The sequence below is a fragment of the Poecilia formosa genome, unplaced genomic scaffold (genome assembly GCF_000485575.1).
Source record: "Poecilia formosa unplaced genomic scaffold, Poecilia_formosa-5.1.2 Scaffold90, whole genome shotgun sequence".
NCBI classification, from domain to species: domain Eukaryota; kingdom Metazoa; phylum Chordata; class Actinopteri; order Cyprinodontiformes; family Poeciliidae; genus Poecilia; species Poecilia formosa.
Genome location: NW_006800029.1, coordinates 1859813 through 1887702, shown reverse-complemented (window position 1 = coordinate 1887702; position 27890 = coordinate 1859813). Strand labels below are relative to the sequence as shown.

The 27890-nt window shown below is 38.8% G+C and overlaps 1 protein-coding gene across 8 annotated transcripts in view; it reads right to left on the bottom strand.

Annotated features, from left to right (window-relative positions):
• Positions 1-27890, bottom strand: part of LOC103141884 (cyclin-dependent kinase 17-like) — a 64753-nt gene that overhangs the window by 32468 nt on the left and 4395 nt on the right. For 5 of the 8 annotated variants that reach the window (XM_016674102.1, XM_016674103.1, XM_016674105.1 and 2 more), the window contains exons 2-4: positions 19817-19977; positions 15984-16145; positions 3119-3252 (exon numbers count right to left, since the gene is read on the bottom strand). In XM_016674102.1, coding sequence (XP_016529588.1) covers positions 3119-3252; positions 15984-16145; positions 19817-19977 — 457 coding nt within the window. Of the gene's footprint in view, positions 1-3118; positions 3253-6926; positions 8063-15983; positions 16146-19816; positions 19978-27890 lie in introns of those variants that run through there. The other 3 variants (XM_016674107.1, XM_016674108.1, XM_007557698.2) reach the window with 2 other exon arrangements.

Below are 27890 nucleotides of genomic sequence, written 5' to 3'. Positions count from 1 at the left end.
AAATATTACATTTGAGTTTCCATGGATGTAAAATTACTGCTCAGTTTAAAAATTACAATATTTAAATCAGTCTTTAAAGGTAAGCAAACAAATAATAAAAACAAGTCACATGGGCAGATATGATAGACTTTACGCAAAGATTTAGTCTCAGAGGCAACTGAAATCAATTAATTAAAAAAAAGTCCTTTCTGAATATCATCTCATGGTCTCTGAACTAAATGCGTCTTTCTGACGGGAAATGACGGCGTGTTGAAGAGTTATGGACCGGACGCTTTGGAGCGTCTGGTTAGGAAGCGCATTACAAACCTTTGGTTGAAATGGCGCGTTAAATTCAAGTCTCCATTACAGACCAGAGAAAACTAAAGAGAATGCAATGTTGTGGACGATGCAAAAGTTAATTAGACTGTAACATGCGCAGTCCGCTGCTCAACCACTGCGGACTGCGAAGAATTAGAAACCGCTGGAAGTAACTCATCCAGCGGATTTAACAAATGGAGCCTTCTTGGTGCCCGTTACCCAGGAGAGCGGCGTTCTGGAGGAGCTGCAGACGTAACATCTGTCCGTTTCGGAGAAGCGAAACCACGCAAAACAAAAAAATTAAAATCCTGGTAAAACCGCACACCGGACCGCACAGGGTAAAACACTCACAGAGTTCAGTTGATCTGTTTGGATCAGACAGAACCAACTGACTGATGAATTAGCACAGATTTTTCTGCAGATGGGAACCAGGAGGAAGTGCGTTCAGACCCCAGCGGGTGAAGTGATGCTAATATAAATGAAGTTGCTTAATTTAATTTATTAAAAGTTATTGGGGTGGTTTTTGTCAATATGAGAAAAATGTAGATGTAGACACATGTGCATTATGCCACAGAACTGCCAATTGGTAATTGAAGTAAAATAGCTTCGATTTCAAACCCCCTAATACTTGCCAATCAACATTGAAGTCGATTGGCAAATGAACCATCACGAAAGAGGAAGGCTCTTGTCTCACTGCACCCCAAGAGATGCATAACCTACAAAAACCATTTCTGTCTGGTTTTGAACCAGAGACCTATTGCGTGTAAAGCAAATGTGATAACCACTACACTACAGAAACTGAACTTCTCTGCTTTGTTTCAGTTTGAGGTCCCAAAGTTGATGATGTGAGATGCAACACATGCAAATTTCAACTGAGGTTTGCACTCAGATGCCTGGATTTAGAGTACAGACCATGACACCACAGAGTAAACTCCTGTGATGAATAGAACAAACTAAATCTGTTTCTGTCTGGTTTTGAACCAGAGACCTTTTGCATGTAAAGCAAATGTGATAACCACTACACTACAGAAACTCAGGCTCTTTCCACTGTTCCTGGTAGATGATCCAACATTTTGTTAGAGACTAATGTCAACGATGGGCATGGAACAATGTCAAATACTTACAGATCCTCTCAGAGAGCACAGTAACTTGGTGAACAAACTGTCAGACTTATACTTGTGCCTAATTTAACATTACAGTCCATAAACTAAGCCTGGGATCAAAAAATGTATTGAAGATGTCATTAGCAGCGACAAATGGTTCTACAGAGACTTGGCTAAATGGCTATAAAATAAAATCAATACTTACAAATAAAAAATGGTTCAAAAATAAAATTAACACTTCAAAATACAAAATCTCTGGAAAATAAAATATCATGTATGTTGTTTTGAAAAACATTAGAATATAAGCACTTTTCTCAAATCTACAATGTGGTAAGATCATGTAAGTTCTTCTTAAATCCATGGAAACTCAACAGTTCATAAGGTAGGTGAGTTAGCTCAGCAGGTTAGAGCACAGTGCTGGTAATGCTGAGGTCATCGGTTCAAACCCCGTATGGGGCAATTCATGTCTAAGGTCTTTCACACAATCAATACTTCAAAATAAATAAGGTTTCAAAAATAAAATCAACACTTTAAAATTAAAAATGGTTGGAAAACAAAATCAACACTTCAAAATTAAAAAATGGTTCAAAAATAAAAACAACACTTTACAATTACAAAATGGTTCAAAAATAAAATCAACACTTTGCAATTAAAAAATGGTTCAAAAATAAAATCAACACTTTAAAATTAAAAATGGTTGGAAAACAAAATCAACACTTCAAAATTAAAAAATGGTTCAAAAATAAAATCAACACTTTGCAATTAAAAAATGGTTCAAAAATAAAATAAACACTTTAAAATTAAAAATGGTTGGAAAACAAAATCAACAGTTCAAAATTAAAAAATGGTTCAAAAATAAAATCAACAGTTCAAAATGTATAATGGTGACTGTTTCTGTCTGTTCAGTCCATAAACTAAGCCTGGGATCAAAAAATATATTGCAGAAACACATGGTTCTACAGAGACATGGCTAAAAAGTAAAATCAATTCTTACAAATAAAAAATGGTTAGGAAGTACATTACTTTACAAACTTTTGGTTGAAAATTCAAGTCTCCATTACAGACCAGAGAAAACTAAAGAGAATGCAACGTTGTGTTAATCCATTCGAGGAGCCGGTAGTTTATCTGGAGGAAATAAATGACGATGCAAAAGTTAATTAGACTGTAACATGCGCAGTCCGCAGCTCAACCACTGCGGACGTGGCTCCGCCGCTGCGAAGATTTAGAAATGTGATGTCGCTTAGATGTGGATACATTTATCTGCTTAATTGGTGATGGGATCTGGATTCACGGTGAATATTAACTAAACCGCATAAAATGTGACTAAATAGCCGATGTTAATATGATTGTAATTTCACAGATAAAAATAGTACATGACCGATTTTTNCTGTTGACACTAAAACTGCTGGGTTAGGTTTAAGGACCAAACCTACCAGAAATTTCTGCCACCTAAATAAGACCACTCTGGATCCCAATATAACAGTACCAAACCCAGTACTGTTTAGATTTATAAGTGTGCCCAATCTGTCAAGGTAGCTCTACAATCTGATACCCCTTAAGTTCTGGTACAGAGTGAAATGGATGGTGGTGGAGAGAAGATCTCACCACAGCTTCTGGTGTCAAATCTCAAATGATTAATATTTCCAGGTGTTCTCTCCTCAGAGGAGTCTGTCAGGTGTAAAAGCCTTAGTGTATTTGTGCCTCTGAGCTTCATGCACCTCATTAGATATGCGCCGATGATGATTGTTCCTCATGCGAACCCTCACTGGACTCTGAACCTCGTCAGAGGATGTCCCAGACGCTTGATCACTTTCACCATCTGAACCCATCTTCACATTTTCATGGACGATACCTGCAACACACACAAACACAGGCAAAGTCACTCTTTGGTTCAGGAACAAACAAAACACACTTGAAATAGATTTTGTAAACTTATACAGACTTATTTATTGATTTGCTAATTAAAATGAGCCGTTGTCCTATATAGTTGTAATGATCCAGTGTCTTACAAAATTATTAATTTCTATTGCTTTTTGTTTTTCACATTACAAATGCAAACTTTAATGTACTTTATTGGGATTTTATGTAACACTAAGTGGCATATTATTTGTCAATGTGCCCCCTGGGGATTAATAAAGTACATCCATTCATCCATTCATTAAGTCAGTGTGATGACATACAGGGTATTCAAATCTAAAACAAACAGATGCAACACTTTGCACATTTTTATTTTGAAAATCATTTTTTTTTTTCCCTTGGTCAATAACAAAGTAGGTGATTGACCTACTTTGTGTTGGTCAATCATATCGAAGTCCTAAAAAATACTTTCAGGTGTGTCACTGAAACACATCAGAGTGTGAAAAGGTTCCTGGGGTATGCATACTTTAACAAGGCTCCAAATCCTTGTCAGATTCCCTGTTCAATGAAAGCCAAAGACAGATCTCCAGATGATTGATGGCACCACCAGTAATAGGAAGGGGTGTAAGCCAAGTGTGTGTAAAATGGCACTCATAAGGTGAGGAGGTCAGAGATCAATGTAACTGCATGGAACAGGAGGTTTCCCATCTCTGCTTGCCACCCCCAACACCTTCATCTGGCCTAGAATCCATCTGATTAATGAGTCATGGAGCAGCTGACAAGACCGCCTCCATCATGTTGGTGTGTTTGTGAGGTAAAAGTGGGGGAAGGGACAAAACGATCTCAACTTGCTGTCACAGAGACTCTGGGTCATGAACAGCACATAACACACGTGTTTGAACCTCGGTGCTTGTGTTCACGTTTTCACCGAGTTTATTCAAAGAAAGGGAAAGCATTTAAAAGTAATCTGCCATAAACTGCAGTGTTTACCCTTGATACAGCCAGTCAGCTTGAGATAAGACATTCAGTCAGAGATTAGGAGGTTACAGGGAGAATGAACATGGAGGAGAGAAACGATTAGAAAGGAAGAAAGATAACTTCCTTGACTGACTGTGACACATCAGCCATGGGATTTAAAAACTCTGGGCCAGAAAAGTGAGACTACTTGTTTTAGTATGCTGGGCTGTCAGCTGCAGACCAGCTAAGGCTTATTCTGGGTAATTCGTTTGCATCTGTTCCTGTAATAAGGATATGAGAAAGACAGGCTGCAAACTTTGTCATAGAGTTTGAGGATGGAAAATAGAACAAAGCCAAAACAAGAACAGCAAATAATATTTACTGTTTTTTTTATTAATTAAATTTTTGTCACTGCATATTATGGATTTATATACATCTCTCTAGCAATAATTTAATTAAGATAATATAGACCTTAAATTAGATCCTTTATTCTTATTGTTTTCTATTTGTACGGCTTGAGAATATTCTCAACTCTATCTGATGTCACCAGAAACATCTTGTCACACTTTTTATATCCTGATACTAAGCATGCCACCTGCCCGGATATGCAAACTAATATAGACTTATACAAACTGGGCTATTAGTTTCAATAATTCTGAGATATACTAATTATGGGTTTTATATAATTTTATATAATAATATCATAAATTGTCTTTTATTACAATTTATATCTGAAGGATGGATTTGTTTCTCCCAAATAAATTTTTGGAAAACTAAAAACTCAACTAAAAATTGTTTTAGAATGACAGAAATCTCCCATTACACCATTGTGTGGTAAAAACACAGAAAGCGCTATGCTGTAGAGTCTTATCTGGTCATAGCATGTCCCTATACTAATAGTATCACCTCCTTTATCCACCTTTTCTGTAAGTTGTGTGCAGTAAGGAAGAACCTGAAACCCTCTGTACCTTTGACCCCTTGTTAAAACAGGAAGAAGTCATCTAATTTAAAAGTGTCTTGGCTGCAAAAACAACAGACAGTTAAGGGTTGGTTGGCATTATATTTATCTGGGTGGAAAAAAGGTTGGCAACAATCTGGAAGTATCTGTGTGTGTAGCTTTAAAATGAACAACTGACTGCAAGACTGGCAAAAAAGTAGAACAACTGGCTAATTAATTATTAAAGATCTCTTGTCAGGTTATAAACCTTATACTAATAAAAGAAAAATAACAGAAAAACTAACACTCTAATTTACTTTACCTCTAAAATCCAATTTATCTGATACTATTTCCATATAGTTAATTTTAAAAAGAGAATGGCTGCTAACACACTCACTTGTGTGCTATTGTTACAAAGTTTAATACTTTGATATCTAGCTTGTTAAAGCTTTAAAAATTGTTAAAGAACTAAATATTGTACTGACACAGTTATCTGAAAGCAGTAGTAAAAGCTGTAGTATGTTGTGTTCTTAAATTAAATCAATCAGGTTATATAATAAGTTAAGGTTATTTTGTAAGACTTTTCTTTAAAACATCTAAAATATTATAAGGAGAGTGCAAGGAAATTATTTTAGCATTTATTATGTTAAATGCCTATAAGTTGACAAAAGCAAAACATGACAAATAGTCAGTTTGTGTTCAAAGGTGTAATCACATCACACTCGTGATGTAATAATACAGGTATTAACAGTAATGAAGGTCAGACCACGGAGCAGCCAGTTGTCACATAATCAAGAATTAACTTTCACAACCCAGATGGTGAAACCTTAAACTGGAGGTAACTGATACCAGAGTCAAGGGAAACTGATCCTGGGCATCTACAAATGAACAGAAGCTGACACAATTCCACAAGGTTGTGACAAGTGAGCATCGAAGTACTACAAGTGTAACACAGAAAGCCCTTTTAGACGGCCCGGATCTTGCTTGTTTGCAAATACAGTCAAGTAGATGAGGGTGAATGAGATAAGAGGACATGTGATGGGAGGAAATTTCCATCACTATGCAAAACAAACCCAACAATCAGCCCAGGTCATTTCACATTCAGTACAAAGCACAAATGTCTCACACTTCTTGTTCCACCAAGTATCTTTCTAACATCTCCTCCAGCTCTCCTTTTTCCTGTTCCTCTGAAGACAAAGAGCAGACAGTAAATGTCACAAGTTACCCCTGCGTCCCTGCTTGCAGACCGGTTGGCCTAGTTAGGGTTGCTGACTAAATGCTGCAAGACTGAGCGGGATACTTTCAGGACAACCTCACCCAGTTCTGCATGTGCTCCAGGAAGCTGGAATTCTATATAGAGCACACACAAAAAAAAAATACTTCAAAAGGAAGATGCAAAAACCAGTGAGGAGTAGCCTCAAACTGTGAAGAAAGTCAGAGATTTACTTCAAAGACTAAAGGAAATCTTTAGATTTCCTGTTATGAGCCTGCTAACCCTCCTCTGTTTAACTCAGTATTTTTACTTACTGCTCTTACAAGATAAACTATACCAAACTTTTAAAAGAGAGCTCTTTCTTTTCGGTATCCCTTGGGACCAGGTTGCCAGGGGGTAAACCATAGCAATTTTATGTTTGTGCAGCCTTGCAAGTAAATCCAGTGTTTTTACCAATATTTGAAAGATGCATACAGTTCCAATACATTTTCGGATGTTGCCTTGGACTGATAGATATTCAGTATCAGGGTGCAGATGAGCTGCTGGGCGAAGATAGACTTACCAATCCGGTTTCCTGGTGGGCGGCACGAATCCAGCATTCGAAGCATACGGAACGGCGACAACCTCAGAGGGGCGTCTCTCTCCCCCATCCTCATCCCCTCTCCCACTCTAGCCTCTCCCACCTTGGAGTCTCCCACCCTGGGAGCAGGTCCAGAACACCCTTGGGGATTGTCTGACATATCCGTTCTTGAAGAAGACTCACGGCACTAACATTTGAATATCTTCAAATGTTCAGAAAAGCATTTCACGCAGTACAAAAACTAAATCCAGGCCCTCTCAAGGAACTGAGGTCACTTCAGATGAGGTTTTAGTCAATAAATCCAGGCAAGAGTCTTGTTTTAGAAGCTGTGGACAATTAAAGGTCCAGGCTTTCCGTCTGACAAAAATCCAGTCTACTGTATTGCCACAGGAGCTCCACGCAGAGGTCTTAAGATTGTGAGGACAGTGCAGGCGCACTAATCACAGCAACAACTCCCTTAGCTGCAACTCCACTTCAACATCCTGTCTCCCTTTCAGGGTGTTTTTCTGTAGACTCACTCTCCGTTCACTTCTCTTGCTTTCTCTCCTCTTTCTCTCTGCAGTCACACTCCTCCTGCTGACTAAGGAAGGTCAAACAGCGTGCAGGTAGGTAAAACGCTGCAGAGATTGCCCAGTGCATGCGATGTCTCAGAATAACAGGTGCTCTGTCTTCATTTGTATCTTCATGACACAAGCAAGCAAACACGTGCAGAGATTCACAACGCATTCATCTTACCCCTGCCAGGGAAGACAACAGTTTCATCTGTCACATGCTCAACTATCTGACCTCATCGGCTACCAGATCTTCTGTGTCCGTTAGTACTTTTCTTTTCACGTGACGTCCCGATTCCTCTTGTCCTTGTTTTTTTTCTCTCTCTCTCTCTCTTGTTGTGTCAGATGTTTTTTCTCATGTCCTCTGCGGTCCCACTGTTGTTCTGCACACCACTCTATCCAGGCTGTTATGCTGCTCCCTTCCACTTCCCTCTCTCGATCACTCCCTCCTTGCCTGTGGCGCTCCTATCAGTGCTTCAGTCCTCTCCCTGCCTCCCTTCACCTTGCCATTACTCCCCTCCCTCTCATGTGATAGCAGTCGCTTTCTCTCCGCCTCCTCTTGTTACCATCTCTCCCTCGCTCGCGCCGAGATCGGCGATGGTATTGAAGATCGGTGCTGTCTTTCGAGTCATGAGCTGATGACAACGTTTTCTGCATGATCAGCCTCTTTCTCAATCCCATCCCAGTTCCCCTCCTCTCTCTCATGTTCACTGGCTCTCTACTCTCTGGCTCCTTGCTCTTATCACTCTCTATGGATAAAATTAAACCCTGAGGCTTTTTGATAGATGCCTCTGGCATCTTAGCAGCTTTTCCACTTTTTCTCTCTGTCCTTCCTCATGGGCGTGACACAGCGCAGTGTTTTGGGACCAAGTATCACAGCTCATCTCTCTAACATGTCTTACCTCACATGCAGAAAATGTTCCCACCTAAAAAGACATATCACCTACGCTGAGTGTTTGACTCTAGCTTACAGATAACTGAATTCTAGGGCTGCACATTATCAGGAAAATCTGTAATACTACTGCTGAATACAAAGACAATAGACAATTTTGGCAAGTAAATATGCATTAAGGTTTGTCAAGGGCATAGAAAGTCCTTACAACACAACTGATACACCACTGGCATACAGAATGTCCATGCTTGAGATATAACATTAGACGAAATATTGAATAGAAGCAGTGCTTTGAGATCCCAATATTGCAAACACTGACAATGTGATTCCAGCTTAGCTTGGTGTGCAGTACTATACAAATACAGCATTAAATAGAAGTATGAAAATGCATCAGTCAAGGCAACTTTAAGTGATTAGCATTGGAGTTGAGTAACTAGAACCCAAACTACAGGTTGTTGTTGTATTGTTTATAATTTTGTCAGACACATAGACAACAAGTGAGTTCTGTGGCCTCATTTGTGCAATCAGCTTATAAATTTAATTTGTTTAAATTAAAAAACAGTATTTATAAGCTGTGCACATTATTTTATCTAGCAAGTCTATGCTTCTCTAACCCCTTATTATTATTCTTTCAATGATGTTCATAGTGAACATTGTCTTTGTCTGTGTTCAGGAAACAATTCATATGAGGGATCGATGTTCGTTAAATCTTGACAAGTTACAAACCAAAAATAAGTTCATAAAACTTTGTTTTTTCCTTTACTGAAAACGCGCTAAAATATGTGACAACCTCAATTATCATCAACCTGTCCTAAAAGAAAGACAAAACATACAGGGGCTGGTGCAGAGAAAGGATCAGCCAGAGCAAGGCATGAGTGTACTGACATACATGATACATTTTTACTGAGCAAAGGTCTCTGTACCAAATAAAGCTGTAAAAGTTTCACAAGCAAGTTTTGCTTATATAAACCAATTAGGATCTGAAAACTGCAAACGTTATCTGTTATCCAGTTCATGCTTAAAGGACTTTGAATGAATTTGCAGCACAAACTCAAAGTAACCAGTGTTTTCCTCAGCTTTATGGAGCACACCTCTCTGCTTGCCCCACTACATGCATTTCCTGTTGTTTAACATCTTTGTGTAAGAAGTGTGAGAATCAATTTCTTAATGAAAACAATTATTGATGCAAAATTGACTAAATAGAATGTAACTGAGCTTTTCTCACTGAAAATAGTTTTGATATGTTTTCTTTGTCAAAACAAATTAAATGTTTGATTTAGAAGGTCTTTCTGAAGGAAGTGCTTCATTTTCAGTGATTGTCAAGTGTGTGTGGATTGTGGGCAAAGTATAAAACTTATACTTACACAGGGGTCTACCATTAAGTTGGCTGTGAGGCGAGTGTTTATACATTTATCTATTTTGGGAGTAGGGATCAAAACAACAGCTTCACACCTAAGGAAAGGATCTCACTAAACTTTGCAGGTGTGTAATTGAGTCTTTAAAGGTAGACGTTAAAGACGGATGTGGTTTGGCCCGTCGGTGCAGAGAGCTTCTGTAATAATAAGTGTTGATGACTAAATACTCATGGGTGCCAGGTTGACGGCGGTAATCTCCTCTTTTTCAGATTGTCATGCATATTTCCCTCCAGGTTTTCTTTGCAAGAAGGATCCTCGGTACAGCAGAAGATAACGCCTTAAAGAAGTATTTAGACAAAGTGGGACGTCTTGGATGGATACTTCATCTAAATGTCAACAAGATAAAGTCATAAAAGGCCATCTTTCCTCATAATAATTAACACTATAAAGAGCTGATCCACAAGCTGGTGATAGATAAAGCCTCACATCCTCCTTCCCGTCGGTTTTCAGGCTGTCTTGTAAACATTAACTAAGAAAACACTCTCATTCAGAGGCTCCCACACCCTACTTGTCAATAATGATAAACCTAATAGCCATCCATTCACGGCTGATGTCGGTTTGTTTATTGTAAATACATTGGCTAATTCAAGTATTTCCTAAAATAACAGACAAATAAGATTTTAAAAATGTCTGCGTGTGGAGGGGAGACTAAAAAGTATTTGTAAGACATGTAAGCATTTTGGTGTTTGCTTTTTCGAAAATCTGCACGCCGTGTTTCAGTAGTCACACTGTTTCTTAGACTAGAACTCGGGTCGCTTGCAATGAGCTGCAAATAAAGTGATGGCTTCCAAAGATGAATCCTTTAGCTTCAGGCTGGATAAAACATCAAGGATAAAAAGCTCTCCACTCAGCCCTTCACCCAGCACTGTTTCCACGTCGCTTTACGTTCACAGACACAATGTCAGACTCGAAACAATTTCCCGTTCATCTGCAACCGTCCCACACCGCTTTTTGCTCCCACATAGGCCTCATTCACCATCATACTGCCACCTTCTTTTAAACATTTCTACAGTCAAATTATTTCACATAAAACAGTGTTGTCACATTTTCTTCCTAAAAATAACATATAATGCAGCTCGTCTCTACACCACTAAGCCGACAATAACAATCAAAGTGCATTTTTTGTCCCTGAGGAATATGCATAAAAGAGAACCATACGCACAAGCCTTGGAGGGGTTGGGAGATTTTTAGTCTCCAGTAATTACCTCTAAAGCTCTTCTCTGCATCTAAGGAATGTTATTATTCAATTACTGGGACTCGAGTGCCTCCCGTGAGCTTCTAGCTCTGTTTACGTTGATCCCCTATATCCCAAACCCCCAAAGAACACATTTGCACATTCGGCTTTGGAAATTACCAGCGTTCATTAGCAACGTCTCGCTTAAGCCTCAAGCGAGCTTACAACACCAATCACAAAACAAAATGAGTCCGCCCCATTGTTCTTATCAAGTCCAATCCAAGAACCCGTAAATGGATAGCGGGGAGCACAGCGTGTGAGGGAGAGGTTTCCAGTTATTAATGCAGTATTAATGTGGTACATTTAATCCCTTTCACTGATGAGGTCTCTGAACGTGTGCAAATTGCAGGGGGAAAAATTCTTTTATCTTTGCATTTAATATTTAAATTCAGTATCTTATGTACAAAGAGAGAAAGAGGGGAAAGGGGGAGCAAAGGAGAGGAGACATCTGTGACATTATCAAAAATAGCAGCTTGCGACGCGTTTGGAGACGAGTCGGCGGCTTTTAGCAGAGTTGTTCTCTCTGCGAAACCGACAGGATGGCCGACTAATCCTCCACAGTGTAACTACAGATTTTCACACAAACACAAAGGCAGAGATGAGGCTGAAAACTGCATCGCTAATCGTTCCTCGCTGCATGTGTGGGTGTCGCCCTATTTAGCAACAGATTAATGCAAACCTGTGAGTTGGGCACACACTTCTAGAGAACAGAATTGCCACGAAATGCCACGTTATTTACCGACCTGTGTCTATCCATACAGCCATGGTAAAAAAAAAAAAAGAAGAAAAAATACAATCTCTTTCAGTTCCAAGGCTTTGTAACTGTTCTTATTCAGTCTTAAAAATGGATACCTCGATATGAGTTAACCTTTTACATTGTAATTTATACTGTAACAAGAAGTGCAGAAATTGCACATAAAAAGCTAATCGCACCCAATGATTTGATCAATTTTCAAGCAAGTTGTAGAAGTAATATCTTATGGGTCTTGTGTCACAGTGTTTGAATAGTTTTTTACAACCTTGCTTCAGTCTATTAAAGTTTACAGGCCATTATTTATACGCTGTCCTTCGTAGTTTCTGCCAAAACATTTACAGCAGGTTCCGGTCTGAACTTCCACCAGGCCCCTAACGCTCATCCATCCATTTATTTTTCAGTGATTCTGTTCAGGGTTGGCTTCTTGTCTGATTGAACAGTGCCTCAAATTTGACTCTGCAGCTGCTGGTCCTGATTTGAAGGAACTCAGTGTTTTGACTGTTTTGCAGTTTTCTGGAAGTTTGTTCCAAATTGGTGAAGCATAAAAACCATGTGCTGCTTCTCCATGTTCTGGTTCTGGTTCTGGAGATGCACAGTAGACCGGAACTAGAAGACCTTAGTGATCTGGAAGCTTGATACAACAACAACACTATAATGTATTTTGGTGCTAAGGCATTCGGTGATTAAAACTAAGGGATCTAAGATCTGTGTTTCTGCTGGTAATACTTCAAAACATTGCAAACCTGTACTTCTTTTTAAGTTAAGAGGTCTAATAAATGATTCCTACATGATTTTTTTTCTGGTGAATACCAGAATTTTTCTGGTCTCAAATTTCCATCAACGCAAGACCGCTGGCTGGCTGGCTGGCTGGCTGGCTGGCTGGATGGATGGATGGATGGATGGATGGCACTTGACTTAAATTTTAAATTGTTCCATAGGAGCCGTGTTTACACAGAACAAGCTAAGTGAGGCCTGTGGAGGCTGAGGTGTAGTTTCTGCATATTTGGGTGAGATTTTAGTTGGTTTTGAACAGCCTGACCTTAGAGTAAAGCTGCTGAAATAACCACTTTGAGGAAGATTAGCAGCTGTTCTCTGTATTTTCCACTTGTGAATGATTGTTTTCCCTGTGACGGACTAAGAAATGACCTTATAAAAATCGCTATTAGTGTGTTTATAGGGATGTTTATATATATATAAAAAAGCCACAGCTTTATCTCTAAGATCCCTGTTTATGTCTTTTCTCCTATGAGTTATATTAACGCACACCTAATGCTCCAGACCTGAAAACTGCCAAAACGTCAGCAATAATAGAGATAATCAGATGTGGAGACAATCACTGAATCATGCACCTTTGAATAGCACCACCTGGCTGCAGCCAATCCTCTTAATTATTATGAAACTAGAGTGTAGTGAGGTTATATTCATATAAATTTAAGACATGACAAGGACCATGTCTTAAATGGTCCTTGTCATGTTTAAAATAGTCATATTTTAACCATGCTAGAACACGAACACAGCAGAAGTAAAGGGAATTGTGCTCTCCTTTTACCTTGACTCATAAAGAGAATACAGAGGGCGGGTAAAATGATGATGGAGAAAGTGAGAGACAGAGAAGTGGTGGGTTATCTCCTTAGTGCAGCAGGACACAGAGATTGCATCAAGCCGCTCAATTAAAGGATGCAACGTGCTCTGACTGTCGAATGGCACGCAGTGAGTCAGCAAGACCAACCAGTTGGCAACACACACCCACAGAGAGTCCCCCATAACATTTCAAGCTACACCTTATCAAGATTTTAATAATAGAGCAAGAGCAGCATCTATTCTAGGTTCTGAGTCACGAACGGGGCCTTTGGGGGATCTTCAGAGCTCAGAAGCAGATGTGTAGTTTAACGTCACTCCACCAAACCAATAATCTGTGGGGTTCTGCCTTATACTTTCTGTTTTGCTTGAGGGTTAGACTAGCCATTAGCTTGCTCACCAGAACAGACAGACCTGAGCCATCTATCGTAAAAGATATCTTGATCAGCTAATGTGCAGTTCCCTGCAAAATATGTGTACCCCTTGAAATTTTATTTTTCCACTCTTGTCATTTTACAAACATAAATTTCAATGTATATTACTTTAATGTTAATTCGACAGACTTACACAAAGCAGAATGCACATAATATATGGTTTTCAAAATCTTTTATAAATTAAAACTTGAAATATGTGGCTTAGATTTTTAATCAGTCCCTCTAGTCACTACAGCAGCCAGTCTTCACGTTTCTAAAAACTTTTAATCCTCCACACGCCGAAGGTTTTGTCCATTCTTCTTCACAAAACTCCTCAAGCTCGGTCAGACTGGATGGATAGCAGCAATGAATGTCAATTTTTTGAGTCTTGATAAACATCCCTAATTAGATCTGGTCTGCATGGTAACTGAGTCATTCTATCAGATAAATATGCTTTGATCGAAGTCACTATGTTTAGGGTTGATGTCCTGATTAAAGGCAAACCTCCACCCCAGGCATCATTTACTTTTATTAGTGTACCCTGCCCTACAGCTCCTGACATTAGCCATCCAGCCAAACAGAAATGAGATTACAGGGATCCATAAAGCCTAATGCAACATTATATAATGTAGACAGAAAGAATGCAGACAATGTTTGTGGCTTAAGTATAACCATGAATTTGTATTTGTGCATGTTAGATTACGGTTTTGTCTCTCCACATCATAAATAATATTTGCAGAAAAGTCAAACTCTGTCACGAGCACATTGATCTATTCCGGCATCAAAAGAAAAAAAAAAAAAAACTTAGACTAGAGTGTCAGTTTTCCACCCACAGGTGGCAGCAACATCCAGATCCCTCAAAATTAAACACATGGACCAGCCGCAACAATAAAAGTTTTAACTGTTAAAGAAAACAGGAATGTTTATCTCATTATATGTTCTTCAGGGATTCATTGGCATCACATTTAGACATGGATACATTGTCAAATCTTAGCCAATTCTCAATAAATATAAGCACATCAAGCAATACAGAAAGGGAGCCATATGGGCAGAAAATGTAGTGCTGAAATTTCTGCTGTTTTAGATGTCAACACGACAGGAGGAAGATCTTTAAGTCACTCATTTTTACTATTTTTAGATTCAAATAGTAATAAGTAAACTTAATATAAGACATATTGAGCTGGATGTAAAAGCTTTAGATTGGGTTTTTACTACAATAGATTAAAAAAATAAATCAGAAGTGGAAAATGACACAAGCTCAAACTGAGACTGAACATGCCTCTTCTAAAAAGAAAGTTGCCATAAAATATTATCTTATAATAACGTGAGTTTGCAAATGAAAGGAACTGTTTTGATTCTGAAGTTAAAGTTATCTGATTAGTTTCGAATCTAACCGTTTCAGATAATATGTTGAGTGAAGTGACCACAGCAGGCATTAAGAATTATTATTCTATCAGACCATATGAATACAACTATATTTACTGTAAAAATAAGTTATAGATTTGCTCTGGGTCTATTTTAACATTTGTATAATAACACAAAATTTGAACAACCATGGAAAAGGCTGTTTTACCACAGAGGTTCCCAAAGTTAGGGTCGCAACTTACATAACAGGCAGCGCACTCTTCAAAATAAAATCTTATAGCAAAAACACTCAAAGAAGCTAAACGCAGATTTTTAAAAACTACAATCTACATACAAGTAATTAATTTAAATAAATCCATTGGCTGCTACTGCTGTTTGTGTTGTCATTACTCTGTTTAATTCACTACGTATGATAGCATGTTATTTCGTTGTTTAGAAGCTGAATAATTTGGAACCCCCTGATATAAGAAATCATTTTGATTAAGGAAGCATGTGATATCTCCAAGAAGGACAATGCTGATTCTGAAAACCCTGAGAACCTTGCTATGCTTGGAAATGAAGCAACACCACAGCAAATAGCTATTAGAAAGAATGTCAAATTTGATCCAAGCAAAGGGAGACAGTATGCAATCTTATCAGCATGAAAAGAAGCCCACTTAATTTTACTGAAAGATTCTTCGGACTTTGGAATATTTACTAACACAGCAGAGTTTCTCGGTTAGATTCAGGTAATGACAAAAATGCCAACAGAAGAAACCCTTAAAGGGTCAAATAGATGTTTTCTTGGCTCTGTACAACTAACTTAACATGTGTGTTTACATGTATGTGTGATTATACCCAAAGATCCAGTCCTGTGCAGGCTCAGTAAGGCTCTTTCCCTCTCCAGGCCTCCACCTGGTTCTCTGCGCAAGGCGGTGCGGCCCAGATGACCGGCATATTGACGCAGGAAGGAGGGAGCACTATGAGAGGCAGGAGGGTGCGCTGAGCACACCACGGGCACTGAGATGCACAACATACAAGGGCAGGCATGGAAAGAGACACAAAAGGAAAGAGAATGAAGAAGAGGAGAAAAAAGACCGAAAAGATTCAAAAAGTAGGACAGGCAGAGAGGACCAAAATACAGGACACATGAAAACAATTGGGAATAGAAAATGGGAGGGAAAAGAGAGGAAAAAAGAGATGACACAAAGTATCACTGAGACCAAACACAGAGTCAAGCCGAATACGGACCAAACAGGAAGAGTACAACATGGGGCAGTGAGAGGTAAAAACGAAAAGAACATGTGCAGTTGCTGTTAGAAAATGAAATAGCAGTGGCACATAGCAATTTGAATGTGAAATGAAAAAGTGTGAGGCATGCAAACTGGAAAACATGTTGAGTCACAAGTGATGTGGACAGCTGACAAAAGACATGCAGAAAGAAAATCAACACAGGGACTGAAGAAAGCAGGCGAGAAAAAAAGCAAAGCATGACAGATTTTTAACCTTAATGTTGAACTTAATGTATTTTTTTCTTGGAAAGCAAAACCCCAACGATAACACTAAGAATGTATGTTTTATCATTTACACGTCATACTAAGAAGCATTAACGTTTGTGAAGAAAGAGGATCTCCAAAGGACAGATAATTACTTCAAATAGAATCAAAATGCCAGTATGATTATAAAGGAAAAAATATGTTTCTTTACAAAATTCTCTTCCTCCATGATAAGTATTTTTTTTTATCAGTTTTGCAAAGCTGTAGAGATGAAAACATGTGGGAGTCTGAGCACATGTGGGCAGGGAGGTGTCACAGTGCAGCGAACGGCCGTAAGAAGACAGTGATGTGGAGTAGTTGTTAAAGTTTAATGCCCCTTCTTTTCTCATCCTCTACATTACTTCCTCTAGCCTCTTTGCACTTGCCGCCAGTGCTCTCTGAAAATGGACTGACACAGCTTGGGCTATTAAAAGCTGAAGAGATGCATGTAAAAATGTAAAGATGGAAGCAAAAGCAGAGGATTGCACTGACTAAAACAATAATAGGGGGATAGAAGCTGCAGCGGAGGAGCTGGAAATCAAGATTTTTGCTTCTGATATAAAAATAAACAATGATCACAGCACAATGCAGCTACAGTATAGCTTTAAATACCACTTCTCTGGGGGGCATTTATTATTTTTTGCCAACATTACGCCCTCCTCTGCAGGTTGAAGACTTGATTTTCTGCCTGGTGCCAGGATAGGATGCAAACACTTTCCAAAACCAACCTTTAAAGCATCAGTGTGAGGTCTCACATTTCTACAGAGCAGGAACTGTAATCCTTGAAGATGCCCAGCAGATGGCATCCAGAGTTTCAAGCAAACAATATGAGCAAAGACGCTGTGTTTTGCTTGAAACTGAAAACGCAGAATATGAGGTCACAACACTTTAAAACTTTGTGCTAGTCTGTCTTTTAGCCTTGATGACCAAGATAAACAAGGAAGTTATTTGTGATGAAGCTGATGAAGGTGTGGGTGGTGATGAAGAAGAAGGTTGCGGTGCTGTAAGAGTATTTGCAAGTGTGCAAGCTCGCCCTGTATGACTCTATTAGATACAAGACACAGTTTTACATTCACACTTTGGGGCAGAAAGCACATACGAGCAACCAAATGCATTATTTCTGTGAAATCAAAGTGAAAAACTAAAATAAAATATCTGTTAGCAACAACAACCAAGGATACCCTCTCCAGTAAATCTGTGATGATTAAAGCACCATAATTTTAAATAAAAAGCAATGCACAGATGTACTATCAAATAAAGATTTCAGAGCTGCTAGCTGTTAGTTCATGAGATTATGGAAAACAGCATCCCCCACAGCGCACTCGGGAAAGATTTGAAATATAAAGAAATTATAATAAAATAAAAGTTACTTTTGCTACAGTAGCTTAATCCTTGGAGTTCTCCGACAGTGACCTTTGGAGGTATTTTGAGTTCACCTTGATTTCATACTCGGAAGAATACTAAGTCCTGGATTAGAGTTTTCTATAGACACTTCAATCAACTTAGTTTTGCACCCAATCCAAATTAAAAACTGTCTCTATTGCATAAACGTAATCAAGAGAGAGGTTAGATTTTTGTTCATTTTCTGTGTGGGATTATGATACTGTAACGCAGGATTATTTTTAGTTTGAAGCTTTTTGCACATCTTTACTAGGGACACAGAAATTGTGGAGGATGCTGTAACTGACACCAGGCAAAAATAATAAACATGCATATTCTTGAAGCAGAGAAAGTGCATTTGTTGTTGGTATGTTGCAACATTGTTGGTTCTAACCCAAAGAAGCAAATGTCAGAATTTGACAAAAATCTGAAAGGAGGAATCACGTTTGAAAGGGTTTTTTTTATTATTAAGTTAAGAAAAGCATATTTATTATGGACTTATTTATTTCATTGTTACATACTTATTTATTTCATGGTTACAGATAGCACAAAATATTGAAAAGTGAATTTGCCTGTAATAGTACAAAAATGTAGGCATCTTGTTTCAAGAGTTTCTTCCCATTCTTGCAAAGAAAAGCTTAATGTTTTGTGAGATTTGGTTCTTTGTGCATCTGGCGCTGTTTTAAGCTCTACCAACATACTTTGGTTAAATGCATGTTAGGGTGAATGAGAGAACAAAAGTCAGTTCTTTACTTTTGTGAAAGTCTTCGGATGTGAATGTTTCACCCTGCATTATTAAGAGACGACGTCCTGTGCATGGTCTGGCAGGGTTGCACTAACCCAAGTTTATTTCTATGTGGAAACTGTTGGTTTGACAGGACCACCCCCCAAGGTTCCCCTCTGTCATACAGTGTCATTTGCCGCTCTTCTCCTGAGTGTCGCTCTAAGACCGCGGGGAGAGTTAAGAGACTTTCAGAGAAACATCGCTATTCCGAAAATTTGTTGTAACATAATTGAATCTTTTCTTCCTTTCACAATAAAATGTTATGTTTTCAAAATAAGAGCTAAAAGAATCTTAGTTTATTGCTATTTATCAATATTAATAGTAATTGTCTCTACTTTTACTCTGCTCAGTTGGATGTATATTTTTTCGTTAAGTCCATCATTGTTTCCAAAAGCTTTTTTTCAGTCAATAAGCTCATTTTTTGCCTTTGCTATTTTGAGTCCTTCCGCGTGATTTAACTCTGCCTTTGAAGAAGCATGTAGTAAGTCACGCTGATATTTTAAAGACTGGAACTACCCTTACAAATTATTAACTTGCATTTTTGTTCACTTTAATTATGCAAAGAACAAAGTAGAATATTGTTTGTGATTGCAGATATCTCCATTCCCTTTGCCATTGGCTGCTTTGAAAAAGTTAAGGGCTCTTCAAAACCTACAGGATTTGCATAAATTGTTCCCAACTAATTAGATGGTTAAAACAAGCTTAATTCCTCTAATAAAAAAGGCTTGGGTGTGATAAAATCCAACATCTCTCTAAATGTGCAAACTTTGGAGTAATGCTTCTCTCGTTTTCTCGTTCTATAAAAAGTTTATATTTTGAAAATAATGTTTCCTCCTTGACTGTGTAACCTGTCCAAATCACTGAATGCCTTTGCACAGATACAATGTCTGTAATGCAGGACCTCTACTGTACACAGCTTTCATTTCGGCATGTTAAGGCGGTGATGTTAACGAAGGCGTTTGTTGATATGATTCTGAGAGTACATGTCTCACCGTTGTCCCTGGCTGTGGATGGCTCATCCAGAGCCATCTGCTCTGCCAGTTCAGACAGGGAGTCATCGACAGGTCGAGCACTTCGTAGAGACATGGACAGCCTCCGCTTGATTATCTTCATCCTGTCCATCTTCTCACCTCCACCACAGGGGCCCTCTGGCCTAAGGAGGAGGAATAAAACAGCATCAACATCACGATTGTCAACGTTTCTCTAATTACACTAGTGAACCTCACCACCACCTTCATAATTTTTACTGTACAGCGAAACTGCTAGAGTGGAGTCCCCTGCGCATTTTACAAAGTTCTTTGGGCTCCCAATGATTGTGTTTGTTCACACACCGTGAGTTCTCATTGTTATGTGTCCCAAGTGCAAACACTGCAGAATAAAAGACAAAGAATGAGAGACAGACAAACCCAGAGAGGGAGAGAGAGAACAAGAGGGAAAGAGAACAAATAAAATGTACCCAAAAAAAAAAAAAAATCATGCAAATGGCTGACTGTGCAGTTCACCAGAGATTTTAGACAACAGAAGCCTTCCCAGATGAGTTGTGATTGACAAGCATAGGCATGCACAACCCCCACAACTAGTAGGAGACGGACCACTGCAAACAAACTCTGATATGCTTAAAACTAAAATTAAAGCTAATTAGTATTTATGCAATATGCAATATAACTGGTCGGTTCTGGAGTAGTAAAGTCTAAGCAAGGGATCCATGGACAACACCTTAATTAAATCACAAAGTTGGTCTTTACTTATTTCTTATAACTAATAATACACTGAACATGCAGCTGAAAAGTACCCTATTGTTAAAATAATGAGCAGTGGGAGCAAGTTGTTCTTTCAGCTGAGAGATTCACACTTCAGTTCCGGGTGGCACTGAAGTGTGTGTGTATATATGTATATATATATATATATAGAGAGAGAGAGAGGGAGAGAGAGAGAGAGAGAGAGAGAGAGAGCGGGCCAGCACAACATGCTGTGTACTTTTGAACTAGAAGAAAAACTGAAGTAAAGTGTGTTAGCATTGAATCCTGTGTTGCAATCATGGCTGCATTTCTTTTGTGGGATGTCCCCAGCAGGTTTGCACGTCTATATGCTGGACTTTTTGCTCACTCTTCTTTGCAAAATAGCTGCAACTCATTCAGATTAAATGGATGATGGTTTATATGAACACAGATTTTCAAATCTTGCCACAGAATTCCAACAAAATTTGGGTCTGCACTTTGACTGGGCCGTTCTGTGAAACGTTTGCTCTAAACCGCTTGAACTAATCAAAACTTTATTCATAGAGCACTTTCACACACAAATGTTTTACAGAGGTTAAAATGCGGTACTGATATTTTGGCTGTTTGTTTAGAGTCGTTATCCTGCTGGAAAATGAATTGCTGCTCCAGTATCAAGTCTTTTACAGCTAGCATGCTTTCCTCCTGAATTACCCTGTATTTACCTGCCCCATCTTTGATCTATTTTGCTTTTCAGCTTTTCTCACATAGCGTCCCCTCAGCATGATGCTGCTACCACTGTGTTTTACATTGAGAATAGTGTGATGTGGCTGTTGTGCAGTGTTAGTTTGGCACCACACAGAGCGCTTTGCATGTAAGTTAACAACTCTTTTAGTCTCATTAGACCAGAACCCCTCTCCATTTGTTTGCTGTGTTGTATTTTGGCTTGCAGCAAACAGGACTTCATTTGGATTTCAATTGCTTTCTTCTTGCTCTTAAGGTTTATGAAGAACACAACTAATAGCCCATTTTACCTGTGGCTTTCTGCAGTTCCTTAAAAGTTGCCTTAGCCATCTTAGCTGCTTCTCTTTTTCCTCCCCAGTTTGAGTGGACAGCCTTGTCTTGGCAGGTGTGCAGTAATACTCTTTCCATATTTGACTGTTACTAAGTCAAAATGTGAAAAGTTTGAACCATATGAAGAATTTTCAAAGTTGATGCACTTTTCTTTACATGCATGCACTTTGCTGTGGATGGCTTGTTTTTATACTGCATCCTCAAAGTAAAGGCAGCAATGGCAGACCGTTTCTGTTTCCCTTCCACTTCCCGCTCCCTCTGTCTAATCCAAAAAAGGTTCTGGAGCTGATAAGCACGCACACCAAAGTACACACAAATACGTTCGGCGCCCACTGCCCTTCACTCTGAATCCATCCTCGGAGGCTTCAACAAAAGCCATTCATCCTTTTAGGCTCTCAGTCTGTCAGGCCTATTAGAAACACACAGCGCTTCGAGGGAACATCCTCACAGAGGACAACTGGCTTTTCTCTGCCAGAAGATGTGCACAGGCAGAGTCTTTATTTCTAACAACATTGTTTCTGCCAGTTCCTAAGGCCACGGTTTGGTTTTTCTCTCCAAGACATGAAGTTTAAGTCTAGAAGAAAAGAGTGAAAATAGAACAACCCTCTTTTATTTCACATCATCCGTTACTTGGATTATCATGGTACTAAGCTCCCTCCCCCCGCTCTTTTGCATATTTTCCCAGACTCCATTAAGAAGGAAGCCTCATGCAAACTTGAAGCTATGATTCACAAATTATCAGGAATAATGAGTCACATTATAAGAAACAGCTGGTACCCATGCTTTTCCTATTACCAAGGTAATACATGGAAATATTATCATTGACGCACAGGGGTGCTCCTGTTCCAGCACGCAGACATGCACACACACACACACACACACACACACACATACACGCGCGCGCGCGCGCGCGCGTACGCATAAAATGTCTTCCTATCTTCACAGGGACTTTGCATTCATTTCTATACCAAAACCTGACTCTTACCCTAAACCTAACCATTACTATCTAGTCCTTAACCTGAAAACCTTACTTCTTCTTATGGGGCTTGGGGTTGGGCCCCATAAGGAGCAGAGGGTCCTCACAAAAAGCATTTGTAGGAAAAATGGGTCTTACAAGGGGAGAAATGCAAACACACACACACACACACACACACACACACACACACATCATGACAACTAATTTCACAGTCTTAATCTTATCTTCGTTGATATAGCACGAATAGTAATAAGAAACCCATCCACCACTGGGTGATAACACAAAGGAGCATTGCAGATTGCAGTACTAATTGATCAGTGGGCAGATATAGCAGTACTGTGCAAAGGTCTTTAGTCCTCGTTTCTTTATTTTTCTCTCCTGAGGAGGAAGCTTTTCAGAAAGAAAGCTTTCTCTGTGTCTTAAAGGTTCAAACGTTTTCTTTGTACTTTAGACACGGTCACTTTCCGAGGAATGTTGCTGATTGTTTTCAACCCACCTACGTCTGATCTATGAATCATTCAGACATAAAAAAGGCTAATAAACTTATTAACCAAGTACTGTTTACATTTCAACAAAGAACATATTTTTGTATCATTTCTCCTCAGTAGCAACGTGTTACTAACAGAAACAACTTTTCAACTTTTTCCCCACTTTAAAATGCTTCAAGAAAGTCTAACAAACTGGAAACAAAGCAGAAAGAAATCACTTTCCAAACTTTTCTTAGAACACAAACATCAGTCGCTTTAACTAAAAAAAGAAATGTCCAAAATGATTAAGTCACACAGTGGATTTAGGTTTCAAGCAATATTTTAATTTTAACAAAAGGTTTTAATTTTTTTCACACTGGAAGTAATAATAATACTTGATTGACCAAGTCAACGCCAGAACTGGAAATTGATAGTCAGGGAGATAAATATTAGACTCGGAGGTAAATAAAAGAAAAAATGTCAAGATACAAGAGGAAACATGCAAAAGCAGCCAGCAATAATAAAGAGGGTTTGATTGCGGTGATGTCAATAAAGTAATTCCAGTGATGATTGACAAAGGTATCTAAAGTGTTTCCACGTGCCCTTGTAAGAAGCTGTAAAATGTAAATGAAAATATATTAATGCTGCATTTTTTTAAAACATATAGTCCCTTTGTCTTACTTTGTTTCTTTTGAGAGAGGCCTGTCTTACCTCCTATAATAAATAAACGTCTTGGTTGAGTGAAAATAAAGTCAAATGTAACTCTGAAAACAACATTAATAATCTTGGATGTAAGTAGAGATATGACATCTTAATGCTGCGTTTAATTTACATCAGATATCAAAATCTGAATCTGGGAATTACATTGCATTTAAATTTGACAAATGGCAGAAAACCAGTAAAGTTTGTTAGTTGCTGGGAAGCTAACTTCCAGCAATACAAGTTGACAACAATGTATTTCTTCCTATTTTTGGTACTTAAACGCCAAAACAACATGTCCACAGAGGATGCTACAGTTCCATGGATGCTGTAATAAGGCATATTTTAGAAGAAAGAAAAGTCACACACAAATACTGAACCATTTTCAGCTTTGACTGCAGCATCGGTTTGCTATGATATCATTTCAGTGTGTTTCATTTATTCACTCCCAGACCTGAATTAGCGTTTAAAGCAAGATCTTGTCGAAATGATGGGCGAGGCAAACAACAATGCGGTTAAGAGCTGGACTCAAGTTCATTAAATCCTGGCATCGTCAATTTGGAGTCAGGGAAGATGAAATCCAGGGAACAAATGGCCTGGCCTTTCAGCATATTTATGAAAACAGCTGAGCTCTTTCTTTCGGCATATAAAGTTGCTGATAGTCTAGACCTGACCAACTGCAGCAATCCCAGACCATAACAAAGCCTGAGCAGACTCGTACTGTAAGCACTGCATGATGGGTGCATTACCCCGTTACTCTGGAAAAGGGAAAATCTGGATTCACTGGTCCACATCACCTTCTTTTATGATTCCCTTAAAACTGAAGCCTTTTTCCTGATAAGCTTATCTGATCAATTTAAGGACTGTTTAAAATATTAACTAATCACTACATTTGTAAGAGTTAAATAACTGTTAGCCAGAAACACCCATTGACTAATTATCCAGTGGGTGGCTCTCTACCTAGATTTGTTTTGTTAAATCTAGGTATTGACTATTTTTTCGGACATGCAGTGAAGCTGCCATTGTCACTACATTTTGTATGGAAACCAGCCAGACAAGATTTTGAACTCGGAAATGCTTGACGAACAACTTTCCAAGGTTTCGGGGGAGATTTTTGTGTTTCCGACAGGGAACTTGGAGAATGGCATTTCTGAAACAGAATGTACTGCAAAAGCCCACGTTCTAACAGGAGGAAAGAAACGCATTCATTTTATACAAATAAGTTAGAAAATTACATTCCTCTAATCTGCTAAAAGCTTGTGAGGTGACGTATTGAGATTTTCTTTTCATGAAATACAAAAATCTTCTAAAATTTGCTTAAATGTTCTGGAAGATTAACTGTTCTTGTCCTTATGACGTTTAACTACCTACATGTTTTAATGCTGATTTAAATAGTTCTTGAATTTTAAATCTTTTTTTTTTTTGCAAAATGACACTTTATTGGGAAAAAAAAAAGCATTAAAAGAATCCACTTCTTTTTATGAGGCCTGCACCTGTGATGGTCTATGGAATATTTCAGCAGTAATGAAACATTAAACATGTCCAAGGGACGTTTGGTCTTGTGTGATGCAGATGGTCGTTGGGAGAGTGAGAAACTTGGCAGCAGTACATCCGTGCGTGGATCGAGACATGTGGCCGATCACTGGCAACATGTGCACACCACACACTCACCAAACACTACCAACCCACGGATGAAAAGAAGGGCAAATTCAGATGAAGGATGCAGCCTCACTTTCTAAAATGTCCACAGACTTCCTGTTGTTCAGATGAGTTTAAAAAGCAAGGCACAAGGTGCTAAAATTCAAGCATTGTGATAGACACAGGAGATCAAAGGTCAACAGGAAAAACAGCACAAAGGAGCAAAGGAATAAAACCTCTTTGTACCAAACCATTCGTCTGCGTCTGTTAACAGCTTGTGAGCATGTGTTTCCAGACACATGTGGGGTGGCTGCAAGGTTGTGGCATTTTGGCAAGTGAACTGACACATCCCGGAGAAGGACAGAGGAGAGGTAAAGTCGAATTTATTCAAGACACACACACGCACACCACTTGGGTTGCTAGGTTACAGGCCCAGGCCGAAACTGCAGATTTGAGGTGAAGAGAAGAAGAAAAGAGAGTGCAAGAGACGAGAATTCACTTCTCTCCTCAATCTCGCCTCATTCTCTCACGCAAACACGTTCAAACGTGATCATGTCTGCTTTAGAAACTTTCTTTTTTTTTTTTTCCACAGAACCTTCACCAGAAGCTAGTATTGGATTCCTCTGGCTGCTTTAAAATGGAAAACAATAAATTGACTTGGGGTATGCGGGTGCCACATAAAACACACACACACACATGCACACCCACACACACTGTCAATAGAAATAGTTTGATTCCTGGCCTGTATTTCCACTGTTTTTTTTTGGTGGGGTGGCGGGGTTCAGCCTTCCTAACTTGAAATCTCGCCCCTTCCTTCTCTTTTTACCGTAAACCTGCATTTTTATGTAATTTCGCTGACACACAAATCACACGCATGCTTGCACATACATGCAATGTGGCAGAGTGTAGCGGGCACACACTGTGGTGCTCCAAACACTGCTTTTTGAGCAGCAGCCTCGGGATGCATGAGTAATGCACAAATCTGCCCAACTACAGAATCCCACACACAAACGCACACATAGCCAGTTAATCCAAACAATGGTCCATTCTTCTCATCGACCCAATGGCTTCTCCTCAACAGCTCTTCCAACACTTCGCCTAAACGGTTTGATATCAGATGGTAGGAAGAAATAGCGGAGAATGGCAAAGCTAATAAGATGTTTTCATAATCTTTATGAACTAAAGACAGGAGAACTGTTTCTCTTTGAGAAATTTAATACTCTGGTGTCAGTATATTAATTAATTTCAACACAAATATGTTGGCTAAAGTCAGTATCACCATATTAAAAGGGTAAATTATTTGTATGCCGTCCTGGCTAAGGTAGGAATGCCATCAAAAAGCTCAACTGTTTTGGAAAAAGCAACTTGCTAAAAAAAAAAATTCATACCCCTTGGACTTTTCCCCGCTCAGTTGTAACCTTCTCACAGAGAAAAAAAGGGGATGACATTGCCTTGGCATGATGCTGCCATTGCCATGTGTCATGGTGGACACGGTGTGTTCAGAATACCATGCAAACTTAAATTTCCTCTACATATAGAGTTCGTTCAACAACAAAAAAATAAATAAAATTTCACTCTCAACCCATCAGAACTTTCTTCCACAACTCAGCTTTGTCCCCCACCTGATTTGTGACAAACTACAAAATAGACGTCTTATAGCTTTCTTTCATCAATGGTTTCCTTCCTCCCTTTATAAAGGCCAGGTTTCATGAAAAACAAACAACTGTTTTGTGTTCATCGTGCTACATGCAGTGATCAATAAGTGACCAAAGCCAGTTTGCAGACACACATTCACACACTGCCTCCACCACGTTTCACAGATGATGTGTGCCATCTGGATAATGAGCCTTTCCTCAATTTCGCTTTTATTTTCCAGGTTGGTTATGCTTTCAGACTTTCAAACGAATTCTTATGCACAACATTTGTTACTTACCAAAATAGTGCAATATGGCCCTTTGTATTTTGCATCTTGAATTAAATAATCTGTCTAAATCACATGAAGATATTCAACAAACACTTTTCCTGCACTTTCAAGATGACTTTCTAAGATTTCCATAAAAAAATAGAACATAAATATTCTATTTTACACCACAAGAAGAGTTTAAACAAAAAGAATTGAAATTTTCCCCTAAATTCCATCCTTATATACTATCAAAAAAAAATCCACTTTTCATGAGAAACTATTTTCTATCTGTTTGGCCATTATACTGTTAATAGGATCCTCTATAACAGTGGTTCCCAAAATTGGTCCTCAACTACCCCTGACCTACACATTACAAGTGTATCCTTCCTTCTAAACATATAAATGAATGGGTGATTAAGAGAGGCTTCTGCAGGATTTGATGGCTGCAGAGGAAGTCATGTAATTATTTGAATCAGGTGTGCTGGAAAATAGACACATTTTCCAGCACAAACATGTAGAAGTACACAAACTGAAACATTGTTACATTCGCCTTCACATTTTGTGCTCACAAACCAGAAGATACATTGGGAACAA